Genomic DNA, 21,923 nt, shown 5'->3' with positions numbered 1-21,923 from the left:
GCTTTACAAAACTATCTTATTTGAGCAGAGATTACCTAATGCTAAAGCCCTCTGTCCTACAAACCCCAAATGTGTTGGAAGTTAAGAATCCCAGGCCCCTTGGGGGATCTTTGGAGGACCCTATTTCCCTCATGGATTATACAGATAATCCATGGTGACCCTGTGGTCACCAGAAGAGTAGTCATAGCATCAATGAGGCAAATGGACAAGCAGAAAATTCATCATTAAGGGTTTTTGTGTATACTCCTGTTGGCCAAGATAATTTCTGGTGGTAAATCTCTTTTACTCAGCCTTACCGTTATCCTTGGCAAACATTTCCTGGGGGCCCACTAGGCTGGAGGATTTGTAAATAAGGTTTCCCAGCTGCCTAGTGGGAAGTTTTCTGTAAGGAAGCTTCTTCTAAGGTTAGACATGGATTACTTACCTTTAATCCGATTTCCAGTGTCCTTTGCATTTAACATGTGTTTGGACTAAAACCAAAGCCAGTATATTACTGCGTGGGGACTGGATATTACTCGTGAGTCACTGCTGCTATTGATGGACAGATCTTCAGAAGGAGAAAGGAACTCGGCAGCCATCTAGTGCAGCCTCTACCTGAGACAGGATCTTCTACATAATCCACTCAATGAGTGGTCATCCAAACTTTGTCTCACTACCTCCAAGGCAGCCCATTTCACTTTTTGGTCAGTTCTAATTGTCAGGGCAGCCAGGTGATACAGTGGATAGAGTACTGAGCCTGGAGTCAGGAAGACCTGAGTTCAAATCTGGCCTCAGGCACTTACTAGCTGTATGACCCTGAGCAAGTCACCTAACCCCATTTGCCTCAGTTTCCTCATCTGTAAAATGAGCTAGAGAAGGAAATGGCAAACCACTCTAGTATCCTTTGTTCCTTCATCACGTCAACATATTGTCTTGACTTCAACAGTCAAGTCAACAAACATTTAGTAAGCATCTTCCATATCCCAAGTACTGTGCCATGAAGTTTGCTGAGCTGAGCATATGTTCTCACATAGGGTGGATCTGAGGACCTTAATGGTCTTGTCCTGGCTGCTCTCCCTTTAATGTCCTTCATGTTATCAATATCTTTTGTAAAATGGGGCCCCTAAACTAAACACCAAACTGTATTAACCAGAGAGAATACAGTAGCCCTTCCCTTCCACTGCTTTTCAGTTTTCTTCTGTGTTGTCTTGCCCTTACTCAAATGTAAGCTCCTTGAGGGCAGGGACTGTCTTTCTATTACATTTGCATTCCCAGCACTTAGCACTGTGCCTGGCCTGTGGTAAATGCTTAATAAAGGCTTATTGCCTTGACTTGCCTAATGGGGTACTTGATGAAGCTATGCTAGAATTCCTTTTTAATGTGTTCTATATTTTTAGAATATGTGTTCTATATTTTTTGCTAGAAATCTTAGTTGACCTTGTTGACCTTTACAGATTCCATTCTATTTCCTTTTTGAAAATCAGTCATTTTTGCCCCCTTTTCCCATTCCCGTCGTACATGTCCCATACTCTGCAATCTGATCATTGACAGAATCGAGCAATCACCTGCATGACTTTGATCAGGTCTCTTCTCTTCTTTATCAATCAATCAATAAACATTTATTAAGCACAAACTATCTACCAGGCACGTGCTCAGGGCTGGGGATACAAAAAGAGACAAAAGACAGTCCCTGCCCTCCAGGAGCTTGCAGTCTAATGGAAGAGACAACATGTAAACAAATTCATACAAAGTAGTCTGTATATAGGATAAATGGGCAATAATTAACAGATAATTAACAGGCCCTAGAATTTAGAGAGGTTGGGATAGACTTCTAGTAAATGATGAGATTTTAGTTGAGACTTAAAAGGGAGTCAAAGAGGTTAAGAGGAGGGAGAGCATTGTAGACATGGGGGACAGAAAATTCTTGGAGCTGAACAGTGGGGTGTCTTGTTTGTGGAACAGCCAGGAGGTCAGCGTCACTGGATTGAAGAGTACCAGTCAGGGAGTAAGGTGTAAGAAGAACTGGAAAAGTAGGAGGGGACTAGGTTACTACGAGGGCTTTGAATGCCAAAAAGCATACTGTAGAGTTGCTTCCTCATTTGTAGAATAAGGATGTTGGAGATTTTTAAAGGTCCTTTCTTGCGCTTAAAATCCTGACCTATCCACTCAGATGCCAGTTGTAATAGCCTGCTCTTCCTCCCTCTTACCTCTTCCTACTCCAATCTATACTCCACCTAGCTGTCAAAATATTCCTAAAGAAAAAGTTTGATTGCAGTCAGACAACCCCCACTCAAGCTCTAGCTGCCTCCTGTTGTCTTTATAATCAAATACAGATGCTTCTATTTAGCATTTAACCCCTGCCCCAGTCTGATGCCCCCCTCCCTGAGAAGACTTAGACACTCCCTCCTTACCTATGCCACCTCCTTCAAGAAGCTTTTCTTGATTTCTCTCAGATGTTAGTGCCACCATGCTTCTCCTCCCCACCCCTGCAAAACAAAACCAAAAAAAAAAATCCCAACCTACCCTGTATTTACTATGTATATTTTGCATATGTTTGTATGTTATTTCTCCTTCTGGAATGGAAACTCCTTGAGGGCAGGGACTGAAGTTGCATTGTTGTCTTCGATTCCTCAGCCTGGCACAGAAATGATTCTTGTTAAGCAGTTGTTACTTGATTGGTGTATGTTCGGGCTGAAATATGTTGTCAAAACAAAACAAACCAAAAAACCTTGTATTAAGCATTAAAGAGCCCAAGATTGCCATAAATGTCTCTTAGGCGTATCCCTTAAAAGGCAAGCCAGCCGCTCTCTTTAAACATTTAAGGGGATGAGGGAAAGCTACTTAAAGTGCAAAATCAAGTCTAAAGAATTGAGCCTTTTATATTGCATGTAATCACATCAGTGCCTGGAGGGAAACAAGTAATTTCTGAAACCCTGGGAGAAGTCTACTTATAATTACTTGGTAAATCTACTTCATTTTGTAATTTAAAAAGTACTGTGTTTAGATTGGGACCTGTGGATTTGGAACCTGTGTTCAAATCCTAGCTCTGTGCCCCACTAGATGGACTTTGGGGGCCTGTTTCCTCATCCATGTAATAACAGAGTTGTTCTTCAGTCATGTCTGACTCTTTGTGACCCTGTTTTGGGGTTTTCATGGCAAGGATATTGGAGTGGTTTTCCCTTTTCTTCTCCAGCTCATTTTATAGATGAGGAAACTGAGGTAATCAGGGTCAGGTGACTTGCCCAGGGTAACACAGCTAGTAAGTGTCTGAGGCCAGATTTGAACTCAGCTTGAAGATGAATCTTCCTCACGTCAGGCCCGGCATTCGGTGCACTGCAGCACAGTGAGGGAGTAATTTGGACTAAATGATTTCTGAATCCCCTTCCAACTCAAAACATAAGGTCCTGCAAAGTAAAGCTGGTAGCAGCTGGTCAGGTGATTTCTTTATAGAATAAGGTCTTTCACTCATATCTGTTTTTGTTTTTGTTTTTTTCTCCTCTATGTGTTAGAATCTCACCAGTTATGACCTCTGCAGCATTTTGCTTGGGACATCCACTTTGTTTGCTTGGGTTGGAGTCATCAGATACTTGGGTTATTTCCAGACATACAATGTAAGTCTACCTACCTCACCTGCCACCCTCTGGTTGGGTTTGGGTTGGTTAGTGGAGCTTTAACCCCACTGAGTGTTACTTCTGGGTCTTTAGGTGCTCATTTTGACGATGCAGGCCTCACTGCCCAAAGTCCTAAGGTTTTGTGCATGTGCTGGTATGATTTACCTGGGATACACTTTCTGTGGCTGGATTGTCATAGGACCCTACCATGAGAAGGTATGTGAGCAGGGCCCCATCCCCTCCTTTTCCCTTTTTACACTCTTTCATCAGTGGCCCCCATATAAAAAAACGCCAGGACCCTTAGTCGAGAGTTGATAAGATAGATAAATGCTGTGCTAGAGTATCCCCTCCCCACCTCTGGCCTCCAAACACTCATGTTACGAGCTTTATTTTTCGCCCTGCAGGATATTGAAGAAACTGAGAGATATTGAAATAGGAATTACAAAGGGGGTGTAGCAGGGAGTAGAAGTGGGAGAATCTTTCATAGCAGTCTAGAGCTGGCTTAAGGAGTCTAATATTAACTCTGTTGGCCATTGAATGCCAAGGATATTTGGACAAGAGGTTGTTACAGTAAAAAGTAAAATCCAGCAAGAGAAATTATACTTGTCTTGGCTTTTAAGTTTTAATTTAATTTAATTTTTTAATTAACTATTAGGATTGCCGTCTGAGTTAAACTGGGAGGGTGTCAGTGATATGGCAGCTTTGCTCTGATTGTATGAGATTTAGACTGTGAAGTGCTAATATGCCTTATCTTTATAGGTGCTGGTGGTCACAGTTTAATTTTGGTGTCTTATTAAAGATTGGTATCTGAACTTTAAATTGATATAGTGCATAAGTCAATATCCTATGATTGTGGAGATTTCACAGCTATGCTCAGAGCTTATTGCCTAGTGTGAACCCTTGAAGATATGATTTGCAGCTTTTGAGACAGGAAATGAGACTTTTCTCCTTCCTACTCTTGTCTACAACCTAAAAAGGTGTGTGGCTTTTGCTTGATAGAGAGTGTACTTTACTTAGGATTCTGCTTTGTTCCCACAAAGCTGTTGATGAGAGTTATTGGCCCATAGGACTTAAGCTGGAAGGTACTGGAGAGGCCAACACTTCCCACTTCCTCATTTTCTGGATGAGTCAGAGATGTTGTGACTTGCCCATGGCCATATCACTGGTATCAGGTGGGTTTTGATCTCGGGTCTTCCGGACTCCCAAGTCTAGCACTCTACCATACTGTTGTCTCCTTGGAAATAAGACCAAAAGGGGTCATAACTACATTCATAGATTTTGAGCTGGATCAACCTCAGAGGCTAGCTCATTTTCCAAATGAGGAAACTGAGGCCTGGAGGAGTGAGGTGGACTTGATCAAACTCACACAGGCTCTAAAGGTCAAAGGCAGGATTTGAATCCAATTCCTTAGCCCCCAGAGCTAATGTTCTTCAGGTTACCAGGGGAGCTCTCTCTGTAGCTCCAGATTCAATTATTGCCCAAGACATATGAATAGCCTTTTGGTTTTGCAGACAATTTCTCTCTCAGCATCCTTTTCAAAGAAGCAAAATTTGGTCCCTGTCCTGTAAATAAATCAGCCCTGGAACCTATCACCCTGTGATTGCTGGCCCTATTAAGTGTCCCATTTAGACTGTCCTGGGATGGTTAGCAACCCTCCAGGCTTGAAGAGCCTTTAAGAAATGACTTCTAGAGTCATGCCTTTGGTTTTCTATTGCTTTTCCAATGTCGTGCCTCTGCTTTGAAAGATGACTTGGTACAGGGAAATTAAAAAGATGACTAGTACAAGTAAATTAAAAAGATGACTGATGCTTGTAGATTAGTCTCTGGTAAGCCTTCTCTGACTTGGAGAACTCAGTATATTAGTCATCGGAAAAATTCGCATTAATTTTTCTCCTGGCCCCCACAAATGCAGTTTAAAAAAAAACAAGGCACTGCTAGCTCCAGATACCACTAGAGGGCAATGTTGCACTTCATGGAATTCTCTACTGAGCTCTGCAGCTTGGTTTTGGTGCATTCTGGAATAGTCTGTGCAGTTCCAGGCTCAGAGACCCCAGAATGGAAGTAGGGGGAAGGGGAGAAGGGAGCAGAGGACTGGGGATGCTGATCCCTTTTGCCCCTAAGATACTGCCCATTTTCCCTTCCTTCTGGCCCCTGCCCAAAAATCTATTCCAATTATTTTGGAGTAGAATCACAGAATCTCAGGGCTGGAAGTTTCCAAATTTCATTTGCTTTGACATCCCCCAAGATCTCCAGTTCACATTTCAACAGTAGCTATAAAACCATATAACCACACGTTTTTGTTTCCCTAAGTATTTGGCCAGGAATAGGATTAATTTGTTTTGGTTCAATCATTTCCATCCTTTTTGGCCAGCCTGAGTGATAACTAAGAATTCCCTTGGGCTGCATTGTACCTGGTCTCCCCTTTTTATTTTTCCCCATCAACTTTCCCCTTTCTCTCACTGCATAGCCCAGGAGGAAAACCTAAGGAGTTACACATCTCCCCTATTCCTCCCACTGGGTACCCACTGTGGAAGCCTAGGGAGGTGATTAGTTAGGAATGGTATTCATGCCTTTGAGCTTATGCCAGTTTGGGAGGCCAGCACCTTTGGGTGAAGAAGTTGGTAAAAGGAATCAGTGACTGCTGGGAATGGCCCCGTAGGGCATCACAGGACTGTTACCACTTTCTGCCCTGTGTTAGCCAGGTTTAAAATGAGATATGCAGAAACTTCCCCCACAAATACAAATTGAGAATCACCAAGTGTCTGTCTGAGCCAAAGGGTTTTCCAGAAACCTTTAAGGAGATTAGCCCCAAGGCCCCTTTCATGAATTAATGTAAAATAACCCTAGCCCTGACAGTAGATGCTTTATAATGCCTTTTTGCCAAGCAAGAGGGAGAGGAACAGGGAATCCTTTTGGGCCACCATTCAGCCAGTAACAGGAATTCTACATCCATCTCTTGACCTCCTCTTGTCTGACACTGAACTTCAGTGTTTCAGCTGAGGAAGAGCCAGGGTGGACTCCCTCCTTCTTGCTGACTCTTTGCTTTGGAACTAATGTGCTTTGGCACCAAAGTCCTTCCAAGACCAAATGTCTGGGCACAGAAAACTGGAAAAGTGATTGAGGTTGTCTGAAACCACATCTTGGATTATTCAACCTTATATTTTCATTCAGCTTTATATTTTCAGATTGTTCTATGGTCATTACTCAGCAATCCAATTCAAGGAGCATTTATTTAAAGCCTACTAAGGGCCTGCCCTGGTGCTCAACAACCTGAATACAAAGGCAGAACCAAAACTGTCCCTGTCCTCAAAGGGCTCCTGATCTGTTCATTCAGTCACTCATTCAGCAGACATTTGTTACATACTTCCTATGTGCCAAGCAGTGTTTCAGGGGCTCTGGATATGGAGAAAACAGAATGGAAATTGTGCCTGCCCACAAGGAGCTTACATTCTCCTAGGAGAAGGAGCATTCTAGGAGCTCTGGATATAGAGAAAACAGAATGGAAATTGTGCTTGACAAGAAGTTTACATCCTTCTAGCAGATAGAGCATTCTAGGGGCTTTGAGTATGGAGACAAAAATGGAAACTGCAACTTACCTACAAGGAGCTTACATTCTCCTAGGAGAAAGAGCATTCTAGGGGCTCTGGATATGGAGACAAAAATGGAAATTGTGCCTGCCCATAAGGAGTTTATGTTCTCCTGGGGAAAAACAAGTACATATATAATATATATGGAAAGGAAATACAAAATAATGGGAGAGGGATACTCGAGCTGAGCTTCTAAGGAAACCAGAGATTCTAAGAAGTCAAGGTGAACAAGAATTGCCTTCTAGGGATGGAGAAGGTTGAGTACAGGGAAGAGCTAGTTTGCCTAGAGTACATACAGTGCATGAAGTATTCCAGTAAGTCCAGAAAGGGAGGCTGGAGCCATTTTGTGAAGGGCTTTGAATGCCAAATGGAGAGGTATATATATTTTATCCTGGAGATAGCTTGATGCAGTGGGAAAAGCAGGGGATTTGGAGTCAAGATGGACATTTGAATCCCAACTGGTCTTCAGTTTTCTCATCTATAAAATGTGAATGGGTTGGATTCAATGACCTCTAAACCCCCCATCATTCCTAAATCTGTGGGCTTAACAGCAGCAGGGGCTAACATAGCCCACACCTGTGATTCATGAGTATCACTTTGGCAGCTGTATAAGGGATGGAATGGAGGGGGAAGATTTGAACCAAGGACACCAGTAAGGGGGCTAATTTAGCCTAGGCGAGAGGTGTTGAGCTGGTGCCTATGTGAGTCAAGAGGGAGGATCAGATGAAAGTGATTTGGTTTGACAGGTTCTTGTCACCTTTAGAGCCTGCTCCAGGGAAGTGAAGCTGTTTGCCCAGTGATGGGCAAAGTTATTGGTTGAATACAGGTGACTTCTCTACTCAAAGCCTTCTGCTCTCTTTAGTGAAGCCACTCTCTAGCCCTGTACCCAGTATTTTTAAAAAATCAACCAAAATAAAATTGCTCGCTGGCCGAACACCATGGTTCAAGGTCCCCAGAGCTGGTGCTGGCACCAAAATTAAGTTAAGGGAAAAGATCCTCCATCTGCCCTGCACATCTTCCTTTACTGCCCACTGGCTGGGAGCCAGTCTAATCCATAGAACCATAGAATGTGAATGCTGTAATGGACCTGAGAGATCTGGGAGGCAGACTTGTGATAGTAATGACTGGTAATTCTGGTTCAATCATGCAAGCAATGTCACTCATTAGTCCACGTACTTGGGTTTCTCTCATCATCCTGTAGCTTGGGTGGGTGGGTGCAGGGGACGGAATGTTAGACTTGTAGATGGTGCCGTCGTCTGGCCGACCTTTAAGGAAACATCCCTTAGGACCCAAACAGTGCTTCTGAGTATCTATAGATTATAAGAGGTAGTTCTCGCACCCCCAAGGAACATCAGACAGGGCCTTGTCTCCTCTTCCAAACTCTATATATTTAAAAAAGAAAATCAAAATCTACTTGTGATCTTGAGACTCCTCCCACCCCCCAGTACAAGGAAATTGTCTGCGGAAATTGGCTCCTACTCCCAGCTCCATCTGCTGTCAGCGTGAGATCCCTAGGTAACAGTGCATGAAATGACAGAGAGTGGGGGCCAGTTGTTTGTACCTTATTGGGGCTTTGCTCTCCACAGCCGATAGGTGGAGTGAGATAAGTCTTAAACACACCGAGGATGGGAGGCTTCATGAGTATAAAAATCTCTTTAATACTTTCTAATTTAACTGTGCCTTAATTAATGCGGAAGAAAGAGGAGGAATGAATTTGATACCGACCTCCATTCCAACCCAATCAGTATCTTTTTACTGCTATTTACCAGCCAGGCTTAGGATGCTTGCAATTCTGGACATTTCTATGAAGCCTAGAATTTTCTTGAGTTTTGCAATTAGGAACACTAATTGGCTGATCCTAATGGAATTCCAGGAAATAAACATGACTTGTTGATGGAGCTGTCCAGTGATGATTGACAACGACAGAAAACTGTTTAAAATTCACTGGCTCACAGCCCATGGTGGGAATGGAAATGATTTACTCTATAAGCTCTGACCTTTTTACTATTAAATAAAAATTTGCACATTGTTAAATGGCTTGCTTACTGGTGCATTCCCATGTGTGCATGTGTTTCTTTACCACTGCCCTCTGGCTCGTTAACAGAAGTCCTGGTTAGCCTGGCTGGTTGGAGTTGTTGTTAATAAGGTACATGTCTCTGGTCTGATCCCTCTGTGGGGGAGTTTGCTTTCTTCTCTTTCATGGTGTCAGACTACCCTAACCCTAACCATCCAAGACACAGATGCCTCTGGGTCACAATAGTAGTGATTTTGTGTCTCCCCAGGCTCCTAGGATTCAGGTCACCTCTCTGTTCAGTGGTAGCTGGAGAAATATGGATCCATCAGTGCTACTTCCCTGCAGCTCAAGGACCAGGGGCCTTTAGCTTTGTATATAAAAGGCAGAGAAAGATGCAACACACATACATTGCTTGGATCCAAGCAATGCATGTGTGTTGGAGGGGAGAGGTAGAATTAAGAGTGCAGGTCAGAAAGAAATCTACTTATTTTATTGGCAGAATGCCTTTTACATGTTTCCCTTGGATCCTACATAGGATTTACCCCAGCATTGCTTTGACTCCAAAGGACCTTGGGTACCTCTGGTTTTCTGCTATTTTACTTGGCTATTGGGTTTGAATTCTGGCTCTTTATTTTGTGGATAATGTGCTACAGGCAAAGGAGAGAACTGGGTTTGGATTCAGAGGGTAAGTCAGTAAACCCCTGTGGACTTTACTTTCCTATCTGTAAAATGAAGAGGCCTAGACTAGCTGACTTCCAAGCTTCCCTCTGGCTTTAAATCTTGTCATCTCACTACTCAGACTGCAAAAGACTAGTCTGAATCAATCAATAGGTATTGAGGCTAGTCCCTGCTGGACTTTTTTGTTCAGGTGAAAGAAGTATAGGATATGGGTCCGGCCCCTCCTGTTGCTGATACTCTATGGAAAGTGGTGAAATAAAAGGTTATGGAATAGGTTTGAAAACAGTTTCTGTGACATATGACAAAATGCAGCAGGAGTGCAACGAGATGAGAATGGACTGAAGGAAGCCAGGGAATTTCTAGAGGAGCTAAAGAGAGTTAGGCCTTGAAAATGGTCAAGGTTTGGACCAGCCAAGCAAGAGGGTAGGGCATGGAGAAAAGGCTTTCAAGGTAGGGAGCATCAGGGAAGCCATAAGGAGATTGTCCTGATTGAAGTAAAAGCATCGATGGAAACAGTCAGTTATGAATTAGAACCAAAAAGGTCAGGAGGACACAAACAGGACAATTTTGTTACTACTGTGTTAAATTTAATGTCTCTTTAAAAAATCTGTAGGGAACAGAAGCTGACAGTTTTGTGTACGATCTTTTTTGTTCTTTTTTTCCCCTGTGTGTTGAAATATTGTTGTTGTTGATTAAATGCATTTCACAATTTTTTTTTTAAAAAAGAAACTTTCTTTTAAAAATAAATTTGAGTGGGTAATAAATGAATAAATGAATGAATGAATTTGAGTGGGTAGATGGGGGCTAGATAATTGAAGGGTTTGGAAAGCCAAGCAGAGAAGTCTGGGCCAGTTTATTAACCATTAGAGAGTTATTGCATGTTTTCAAGTAGGAGAAGAGATAACAATGAGAACAGGGTTTTGGAGGAGATACCTCGTTTGGACTAATAGGCTTCGGAAAGAAGAGTTGAATTATCTCACCTAATGGAACCTTATTGTTTTCTGAATAGTGTGATCCTATTTTACTCTGTGTCTAGTGTTTTAACCCTTGGGCCTGTAGATTTTCTTTCCATCAATAACAGCTGTCTGAACAGGCAAGAAGTACTACTGATAACATCGGAAGGGACCCAAGCTTGTATCACCACTCAGAAACATGTTCATGGTTGGGTAGAAGCCCGTGTGTTTTCATTGCTAGTAGATTTCCGAGTTCCCAATGTTTTAAAAAACAAAGCTGAGCTATGTTTATTACTGTGTAAATGGACTTTGGAAATTAAAACCTCTCCTCTTCTTCTTTCCCCTCCCTACCCCAACCAAGTTTGAAGACCTGAGCACAGTGGCTGAATGTTTGTTTTCTCTGGTGAATGGTGACGACATGTTTGCAACCTTTGCTCAGATCCAGCAAAAGAGCATCTTGGTGTGGCTCTTCAGTCGTGTGTATTTATATTCCTTCATCAGCCTTTTTATATACATGGTTCTCAGCCTCTTCATTGCACTTATTACAGACTCCTATCATACCATTAAGGTAAATTGTTATTTCATATCAATCAATTATTCAATCTTTTGTTCTCAGCAACTGGTTCGCATTTTCTTTTGGAGGATATTAGGTGACTACAGGGCACACTGGTTGGGGGTGGGGTGCAGCATAGAATTACAGAGTGGGAGTTGGAAACGCTCTTAGAACTCATCTTGTTCAACCCACTTGTTTTATAGATATGTAATGGAAGCCCCAGGGAGGTAAATTTTCAGAGCAGCAGTAGTATGTAATCTCATGTTCAGATCTGAAAGGGAGCTAGATTTTCATCCAGCAGCAAAACAAACTAAAATGGTGACATTCTGGTAATCAGTTCAGATAGAGCTGGATATGGCTACTTGTTAGCTAAATACTGAACGCTAATTTGTGCACAGTAATGTTGTATGAGCATCTTTAACATATGACTAACCAGATACTTACGAGTTTCCTTCTCTTCTTGAGGTACTTAGCTCTAAAGGTTTGCTTAAAATGGAGTAAGAAAAGAGGCTCCTGTTATTTAATTCCCAGTGGATAAATTAACAATGTCTTATTAAACATCTGTTCTATACAGAGCACTGTATTGGGGAATAGGAGCGGTGGGGGGGGGAGGGATAGAAAGTTTAGGTAAGACACTTATAATTTATCGTGTAACATTGTGCCTTATAGTTAATTCTGACTTGGGTAAGATAGTTTCCAGAGATTGACACACCCTATCCAGGAACAAAGCCAGAGTTTACTTGATCATTGTTCATGGTTCCAGAGCTAGAGGAGTAGACAGTTCCCATTTGGAATAATTTGTTCAGCTTTAGATACTATATTTTAGGAAGAACATTAGCAGCCTAGAGAGCATCCAGAAGAGTGGCCAGTGGGATGAAAGGCCTTGAGGTCATGTCATGTAAGGATTAAATGAAGGAATTAAAGGTGTTTAACCTGACTAAGAGAAGACTTAGGGAGAAGACATGATAGCTATAGTCAAGTATTTGGAGGATTGACATGGAAGAGGGATTAGACAGCATCACAAAATTCAGAGTTTGAAGGGGACCTTCAGGTAATGCCCGAAAGGAATCCCTGCTACAATATACATAGCAAGTATTCATCCAGCCTTTTCTCAAAAACCTTCAATGAAGGGGCAGCTAGGTGATGCAATGGATAGAGCACCGGCCCTGGAGTCAGGAGGACCTGAGTTCAAATGCGGCCTCAGACACATCACACTTACTAGCTGTGTGACCCTGGGCAAGTCACTTAACCCCATTGCCTAGCCAAAAACAAAACAAACAAACAAAAAAACCCTTCAGTGAGGAGGGGAATCCACTGCCTGCCAAGGCAACTCTTTTAGTGTTTGAATAGATATTCTGCCTGGCTGCAGGGGACAGAATTAGGAGCGATGGATAAAGGTTGTAGAAGAGCAAATTTTAGTTTAGTCTAAGGAAAACGATTAGAGCTGATAATGATAAGCCACAAGTCCAAAGCAATGAAGATGAAATTATACCACTTACCTCCTACCCAAGAGGTAATGGACTTAAAATTCAAAATAAGACATATATTTTTGGACATGGCCAATGTGGAAATTTGGGCTATATATGTTTGTTATGAGGATATACACACATACACATTTGCATGTGTTTATGTATATTGCAGTTGGGCAATGAGAGGGAGAGATAATAAATACATGTTTAAAAAAAACATTTAGAGTTATTTTCAAATAAAATGAACCGCCCCAAGAGATAGTGATTTTCACCTCCTAGACATTTGCAAAGACTAAGTTACCACATGTCAAAAATGTGGAGAGAATTCTTTCTTGTTCAGGTGTGAGTTCTAGAGGGCCTTGGAGGCCCCTTCTAACTCAGAGATTCTGGGATTTGAGGATAGACAGTATCTTTCAGGTCAGGATTGAGATGGCTTGAAGTGTGACATATCTCTAGCTCACTGTGTTTATAGTGGTGTTGGCCCAACAGCAGAAGCATTGCACAGCATTTCTGTGGAAGATCATTTTTTAGATGATGAGACTCACTGTCCATGGAGACCCACTTGAGATGTAATGCCATTGTCCGGGAAGAGGTTGGGAGTTCCAATCCTTCTCTTGCTTAGGCTCCTTTTTCGCATCTGACCCATGACACCTGGAAGGTCAACTTCATTGAAAAACTCTAACCAGCAATTATGTGTACAAGGAGATGAGTGAATCGTCATCTTCACATTAGCATCAGCTACAATTTGCTTTAATAACAAGAGTGAGCGCTTATGTGGGAGATAATAGCTACCTACCATAATTCTAGAGAATGAATCTTTGAAGCTGAAATGTTCCTAAAAGTATTCCAAGCTTAAATATTGATGTGGGTCACTCCCAGGAGCTTCCATTAAATGTAAGGAGATTAGGGGCTGGCATGGTTGGGGGGAGGTACGAGATGGTTGGTTGGAACAATCTACCTTCATTAAGCCTTTACAAATACCTTCTGTTTTCAGGGGGCTCCATCTCTCACCTCTGCAAAAGTAGAAAAAAGGGCAGGATTTGGGGCAGATGTGATCCCTAGAGGTGGGGGAATACTTTATATATTCAATAAACAACATATTTAATATTTTATTTATTTAATAATTTATTTGCATATTTAACAAACAACCCAAGAAAAAGGAATGAGGAAGGAAAGAATAGATAGAAGGAAGGGAAGGAGAAAGAGGAAGGAAGTAAAGAAAAGGAGGGATGAATGGAAAGTTACCTAAACAACTAAAATAGAGAGGAAGGGAGGGATTGTTGGAGAGAGAAAGGAAGGGATGAATGGACTGAAAAAGGGCAGGAGAAAGGGAGGGATGGAGGATGGAAGAAAAGAGGGAGGGACAGAAGAAGGAAGGAAAATGGGAGGGAAAAAAGGTAGGTAGATTAGGATTGGTCTATAGAAAACTTTATTATTCATCTTGATCCTAACACCTTATAGCCCTTCACAGTTTATGGAGCATTCCACTATGCGTATCTAATTTTAAAGAGTTACCTCCCTTCCCTTCTCTCTTGGATTTTTATTTTCATTTGTATTTTGGTTTCCATCATGGCCCTGCCTTCTCTGTTCCTGTAGTGACAGCTTAATTCAACTTGGTTAGTATCAGCTCTTGGATCTCTGTTCCTAGTGTGGGAGAGCTTTATTCTAGCCTCAGTGGCTTTGGACTATTGACAATGGGAATGATTTCTCACTCTCTATAAATAAGGTAATATCATTATGTGCTTTTTAAAGAAATACCAACAGAATGGCTTTCCTCTAACGGACCTTCAAGAATTCCTAAAAGAATGCAGTGGCAGCGAAGAGTACCAGAAACGAACCCCCGCTCCCGTGACCTTTCTCTGCTGCTGTCAGAGGTGGGTACCACCATTTCCTTGATTCATAGATGCCCTTGGGTGTAGCCAAGAGACTTTTCTCTTGGTCTAAAGAGTTTGCTCCAAGGCTAAAGCCATGCTTGGAAAACAACAATTTCCAGGGAATCATCAGTTTCTTTTTCTCCCAGTCACATTTGAAAATGACTATCTCTTATTATGAGATAGGACAGTGTGGTGTTATATAAACACTCAAGTTGAATTCATTTCAATCGAACAAATGTTTATTAAAATCCTACCACATGTCAAGTACTATGCTAGGCTCTGGAAATACAAAGACACAGTTCCTGCCCTCAAGAAGCTTATGTTCTGCTGGAGAGAGAAAAAAAGTACATAGTTAAGCAAATAAAAATATATACAAATTAAATTAATTTGGAGGAGAAAGGAAAGGGAGGAATCACACTAGTTCCTGGGGAAATCAAATGTGGTGCTTGAACAGAACCTCCAAGATACATAGAGGTTCCAGGAGGGGGAACATTCCAGGCATGTATAAAGGTATAGAGATGAGAGGCAGAAGAATTTGGAAGGCATTTTTGGTGGTGTGAAAGAAGCTGGATTTGAAGTTAGATGACCTTGTAATCTCATTTCTGCTACTTACTACTTATGTGACCCTATACAAATCACTTCACCTCTCTGGGCCTCAGTTTCCTCACTTGTAAAATGAGAGGAATGGTCTAGATTTTGTTGGTTTAATTCCTTAGTGGGAAGGTTTGCTTTCCCCTACTCCCTGTATTCCCAGCCCTAGCCAGCTAAATTGTAAATGGACAAGATGACCCCAAAAGTCCCTTCCTACTATAGACTTTACAAGCCACTTGGCCAAGGTTGAGAACATAGGTTTGCTATGTCCCCTTCTTAGAAAGATGACCTCAGAGGTCCCTTCCAGCTATAGACCTTATGAGTCACTTGGCCAAAACTGAGAACATGGGATTTGCTGTGTCCCTTTTTTAGAGATGTTTTAAAAGCCAAGGAAATGAATTCTCTAAAACTCTAGATCACTTTTTAACAGTATTAGCAAAGTGTTGGTTGTTCTTACGAGGAGAATAGAGTACAACCTCCTTGAGGGCAAGGATTGTTTTGTTTTTGTCTTTGTTCTCAGAGTCTAGTGCAAGGTATTGGTTGAATTACGTTGAGTTGAATAAGTGTGTTTTGAAAGCAACATTAAGTATTAGAAGTGTTTTCTTTTGGTTTAGAGCAAGGGTCCTTAGCCTGAGATTAGTGAGTTTGGGTGGGGAAAATACACCTTTATTTTTAACTATTCTCTTCCATTATGAAATTTTTAAAAAAATATTATTCTAAGAAGGGGTTCATGTTGTTCAGTCGTTTTTCAGTCGTGTCCAACTCTTCATGACCCCATGTGAGGTTTTCTTGGCAAGGATACAAGAGTGATTTGCCATTTCCTTCTCCAGCTCATTTTACAGATGAGGAACTGAGGCAAACAGGGATACTTGACTTGCCCAGGGTCACACTGCTAGTAAATGTCTGGGGCCAGATTTGAACTTACAAAGCTGAATCTTCCTGACTCTGAACCCGATACTCTATCCACTGTACCAGTTAGCTGTCCCAAGAAGGGGTTCATAGGCTTCACTGGATTACCAATGGGGTCTGTGACACACAGAAAAAGGATAAGAACCCTGGTGTAGAGGCAAAAAAAAAATAACTTCAAAAAACCTACCAAATCCAGCTGTCTGAATGTCTGAAGGTGGTATTAGCAGTGAACACTTAATTTGGATGTGAGCTCAGAGAATGTGAAGCCAAATACATTCCCCTTCTCACTCTCTCTAGATGTGAGAAGCTTTTAGCTAGAGGAGGAAAGCTCATTTAAGAAGAGACCCCATTCAGATGCACAGTCAGATCTGTCTCCACTGGCTCCTCTGCCTGCCTGGGAAGGTCTCTTTTCCTGACTGCCTTCTTAGCATTGTGTTTTATATCTCAGGGGTGGGAACCTGAAGGGCATTTGTTCTGTGAAGTTTAGATTCAGTCAAGGGGCCGCCCTTGAGGACCTACAGGGCCATATATGGCCTCAAGGCCACAGGTTCCCTACTCCTGGTATATCTGATTATTCCAACAGCATTCTGCCTGTGTCTTGAAGTCAGACTTAACAGAAGCAGAGAAAAAGCTTGAAGACTAGATTGAGTTTAAGCTTAGTAGCTTCTTAAATATGCTTAGAAGGTAGTGGTTTCCTCTTGACTAGGGACTTTCAAGTCTCTCTCGCGTATATATATGTGTGTGTGTATCTATGTATATGTATGAGTGTCTACATGTATGTATGTATACACACATATGTATAAATTTGTATCAAGTAAAAAAGAGGAAAATGGTGATATAGCTGCAAAATACCTCCTTTCCCACTTCTAAAGACTGAATTCCTATTTGTTTGAGAAAAATAATCTAAACCACCCCTAGGGGGGAAAAAGACAGAAAAATTGAGCTGCTGTTTCGGAGCATAGAGCGTATTTCTCTGTTAATCAATTCATGGTCTGTCTTGGGAGTTGAAATGAGGATATGATTGAGCATTTCCAAAGAATGCCTAGTAAATATGAAATGAGGGTTCTGAGAAGAGTCGATTTTTAACGACATTTCATCCTCTACGAACATTTAATTGCAGCAGTGAGCTTGGATAAATGCAAATTCGTTTTCTTTGATTGGCATTTGGCTCCTGAGTGCTGCCCTGTTTGGGGGAGGGCTTTGAGAATTGTGGGCCTGTTTGTTATTTGTTTTTTGCAAAGACAAATACATTAGAGGATGTGGAGGTATGATTCCTAAAAGATAATTGAAATGTCATTGGACTTTGGCTGCTTAGTTTATACCACAAACTTCCCTGAGGGGCTGTAATTGTAGTGTATTAGAAAAGCCATCTCTTTGCAAGAACAGCTCCATCCGTGAACGTCCACAGTGCCATCCACGCTGCTGCATCTAACCACTGATGGACAGATGTATGGTAGTTTCCAGGCTTGTTGACAGACCAGACAGGAGTTAGGAAGGAGAAGAGGACATAGATAAACAACCAGTACCTTTTGTGAACAAAACCCATGGAAATGCTATGAAATAGAAGGTGGAATGAAAGGTAGAAGCAAGATTGAGTCTGTGGAAGAATAAGAGTTGGTACTGCTTCTGGGAATAAAGGAAGCCATTAGATGGATGGGTGACTAAAAAGCATAGGATCCTAGATCTGGCCTACTCATATGTAGGTTTGGGGGGGGTGTTATGAACTTAGGTAGGAAAAAATACATCTTCATTTTCACTGATTTTTTGAAAAAATTTTATGCATTTGAAAGTGATTCTGAGAAGGGGTCCATAGGCTTCTTAGAAGTGCTAAAGAGGTTCTTGACCCAAAGATGGTTAAGAACTCCTGCTGCATAGTAATAAAAGGACTTTAGAGGTCATTTTACAGGAAGAGAGACTGAAGGTCCATGGAGGTGAATGACTTGTACAAGGTCATACAGAGAATAAAGAACAGAAATAGAATTCCAATTTCAAGATCTGGGTCTGAGTTTAGCCTTTGTTTTTTATTGCTACTGCTCACATTGTGGTTTTAGGTCATGGCAGGGTATGTGGGATATTCTGTGGACATCAAAGAACATAAGCAGGTTTAAGGCTGATGGCCACCTGCTTTGTCTTTGTTCATGTCGCAGCAGTCCATTACAGTAAATACGTCTCCCAAGGAAGGATTAAATATGGTTCAAGTTTGAATCTTGGGAGATGTAATTACTGGGGGAAGAAAAGAAGAGAAACTCACCAAAGCTCATAGGATCAAAGTGCCAAAAGGGACCTTTGAGGTCTTCTATTTTGACCACTAGATAAGAGAAGGGCTGTGAGTTTGAACCCAGAGCTGCAAAAAGGATCAAAAAAGAGCTGGGCATTAACAGTGTCAAAAATAACAGGGATTGGGGCAGCAAGGTGGTGCAGTGGATACAGCACTGGCCCTGAAGTCAGGAGGACCTGAGTTCAAATTCAGCCTCAGATCCAAACACTTAATACGTACTAGCTGTATGACCCTGGGCAAGTCACTTAACCCCAATTGCCTTAAAAAACCAAAAAAGTAACAGGTATATAGGAAGGGAAAAATAAAAGAAGCCTTTGGTTTAACCAGAAAGGTTAAACTGGAATTGGTGACAGTAATAAGCTTGATTTTAGTGTAAGTTTAGAGTAAGCTCATGCTGGGGAGAAACGGAGGTGATGGCTAGGTAGAGACAGCCTGTCTTTCAGGTGCTTAGCCACAAATGGATGGTCAGTCTCAATCAGCAAGTGCATTTTGAGTACCTACTGTGTGCCAGGCATGTGCTAGCCTGTGGGGAGACAGAGATTAAAAAAGAAGGGGAGAAAAAGAAAAGAAATAATTCCTACTTCAAGGCTCTATCATTCTGTTTGGGAAATAATTTGTATGAGAAGTTGAACTCCATAAATTCAACCCAACAAATGTGTGTTAAGTTCCTATTGATATATTTAACCCATAGATGTAAGAGCTGAGGGAAAGCACCAGTGACATAAGGATGGAAGTTTAGTTCCTGGCCTCATGTAGATTACAGTCTATTAGAACGTTAATTGCAAAGGCAGTGGGATAATCGTGTCACTTGGTGTGGTGGGAAGGTGGAGATTAGGAGAAGGCTGTAGTAGGAATTATGGTATGTGAAAAGAGCTGGAGGATGAGTTTACACCATCAAGGCCTGAAAGTGTGGGAAAGGAGCCTTAGCTTATAATGAGCAGTAGTGGTTATGATTCAGTTGACAGGATGAAGGGTTGACACTCTGGAGTCAAAGGCATTTTTAGTCCTCAAAGACTACTAGAAGGTAAGAAAGTCAACTACTTAAGCCCTGATAAAGTCTGAATAAAACAAGAAGGACAAATGATCTTAAGAGGTGGTTAACCAGGAAAATTTCAGTCCTTTGGAAGGAGTATGTAACCAGTCCTTGAAAGTGTGTATGTTGCTCTTTTAAAAATTATCTGGTGAGTCTGAGAGTCAAAGAGGGTTGGCTTTAAGTCAAATGCTGTCTCTGACACATAGGTATGTGGGCACTTAAACCAAATTCTCAGAGGTGCAAATCTGCATTGGTGGATGAATTTTCCATACCAGGGAGCTCCTCACACTAATGAAATCACAAATCTATGCCCTTTCCCCTTTCCCACCAATATCCCCACCCCCTAAAAAAACCCCCACTCGACTGCATTTAACCTGATGTGTTTACGATGCTGAACTGTATCTCTATGTGGTCTTAATTCTCTGCAGTAAGATTTTGAATCATGCCGTTCTTCTATCTTCTTTCCTCCCATAACCTCCCCCTCTCTGTTACAGGCGAGGAAGTGATGACAATTTGATACTTATTAACTAAGGACCTGCTGACCAGAAAGAATGGAATTTCAGGCCTCCTTACACAGTGGAAATGCAGGGTGGGACCAGGCCATTGTTGAAACAGCTCCCCAGATTGCAAAGAGACAGAGTTTGGACCTGTGTTTCCATAAACAGACTGACTTACTGAACTGCAGAGTGCTAATTGCCACTGCTGGCTGGCTGAAGGACCACAGCTACTTTTTTTTTTTGTGAACTTGGATTACGAAGAATAGACCACCCATTTCTCCAGGAGCTTAAATTCGTTAGGATAAGGACAACTAATTTTTTTTTTAGTTAGTCTTTTTATTTATAGAATGAAACATTTGGCAGGGGCTGAGGGGAGTGGGTTAGGGAAAAGAAGTGAAATAAATGTTACATATTTCAAAAAGTGTGAAACAATGATGTTAAAACCACATACATAGACATGTCATTTGTGGTGAAGACTAACAGAGGAAGAAAAGCAGTGCCTAGGTTGGAAGGTGTTTTAGTGATTCACACGTAAGTGAGGTTGCTGCTGGACTAAATTGAAGACCCCAAACTGAAGACTTGTTAAGTCATTTAAAGATATAAAGATTTTTTTAAAAGATTCTTAAAATGAGCTAAAGCAATTTACTGTTATTAGAGACACTTCTCGATCTTTAAAAAAAATTTTCCCTGTGGTTTTTTTTTTTCCCTACTTCAATGTTAACTTAGAAACCTTAATCTTAATGGGTTGGCACGTGTACTAGCGGGAGACTGGCTTATTTGAACCCATCCCTACCATTCAGGTTACTTGGTAACTGCACACTAACCTAATTGAAGGTCTCAGGGAGGAAACACTATTGTTTCATGGACAGCACACATTTTAATATAAGCCAATTCCAGATTGAACATCGTTAATGTGCTGTTTACCCTTCTAGTTCTGGTAACATGGCAGTTTGTTAAATCAATAAATATATTTTTTATGACAATTCATGGTACTGCCTAACATGTTTCATGCTAGGATGTCAACATTCAACCAATCAATGGAGGTGGTAGAGTATGTGCGTTTGTGTGTGTGTGTGTTTTATGATTGAGTACAAGAACCCAGGATCAAGATTAGTTCATTTGATTACAGTTCTTCCCTTTCCAGGCATATAATATACTTATGCACGCTTGGAGTTTTTCCTTTAAACACACTTTAAAGGCCACTGCCTTTAATCCTCTTTTCCTGGATCCCAGCTAGGCTTCTTGCTTGAAAAAGATTAATGATGGTCTCACATACTCCCATTATCCTCTGACTAGGACCTTCTTCCTAGATCTCTTTTATGGCTTCTGCCTTCTTCTAATACTGTCCATTGCTCCCAATGGGAGAACATTGAAAAATCTCCCTTCAAGATTCTCCTGCATGTGCTGTAACATTGTATTTTCATTTTTTTTAAAAAACATGACAACTGTAACTTTCCCTCTGTATCCTCTATTCCAAGTTCATTATGGGAAGGGGGGGGTGGGGGTTGCTCTCACAACTCTGCAGTTAATGAGTACATATGGGACAAACCATTCTTCAGTTCTGGTTTTTTTTTCCACTTACTCCAGTTCTCCATTAGGGAAGATCATTTTGAAGGTTCAATGACACTTCCTCCTTCTCTAATGGTGCAGGTACCTGGTTCATTTCTACCACTCCCCAGGCTACTTCCTCTCTTCTTGGCTGACTTTTTTGCTGACAGGGCAAACACATAGCTACACACAAAGCAACTTCCCCTAAACCAGTGCCTTTCAACTTTATCTATTCTGGGATACACTTATAAGTTTGTTTTTACTTTCTCGAACAACTTTTGGAACAGCCAAGGCAATGCTGTCTTTCATGATCAATACGTGCATCATTTGGTGAATATCGTAAGATCAT

The 21,923-nt window shown here is 41.4% G+C and overlaps 1 protein-coding gene across 3 annotated transcripts in view; it reads left to right on the top strand.

The window, feature by feature from the left end:
• Window positions 1-21,009, top strand: part of MCOLN2 (mucolipin TRP cation channel 2) — an 86,056-nt gene extending 65,047 nt beyond the window's left edge. For all 3 annotated transcript variants that reach the window (XM_078156552.1, XM_020988721.2, XM_020988723.2), the window contains 5 exons: window positions 3,489-3,590; window positions 3,684-3,806; window positions 11,184-11,390; window positions 14,597-14,718; window positions 20,024-21,009. In XM_078156552.1, the coding sequence (XP_078012678.1) occupies window positions 3,489-3,590; window positions 3,684-3,806; window positions 11,184-11,390; window positions 14,597-14,718; window positions 20,024-20,060 (591 nt within the window). In that variant the 3' untranslated portion in view covers window positions 20,061-21,009. The remainder of the gene's footprint in view (window positions 1-3,488; window positions 3,591-3,683; window positions 3,807-11,183; window positions 11,391-14,596; window positions 14,719-20,023) is intronic.
• The last annotated feature ends 914 nt before the right edge of the window (window positions 21,010-21,923 follow it).

This window comes from Phascolarctos cinereus, unplaced genomic scaffold, assembly GCF_003287225.1.
Source record: "Phascolarctos cinereus isolate Bilbo 61053 unplaced genomic scaffold, phaCin_HiC Scaffold_5;HRSCAF=322, whole genome shotgun sequence".
NCBI lineage: Eukaryota > Metazoa > Chordata > Mammalia > Diprotodontia > Phascolarctidae > Phascolarctos > Phascolarctos cinereus.
The sequence above is the reverse complement of the archived record's forward strand: the minus strand, read 5'-3'. Positions and strand labels throughout refer to the sequence as shown.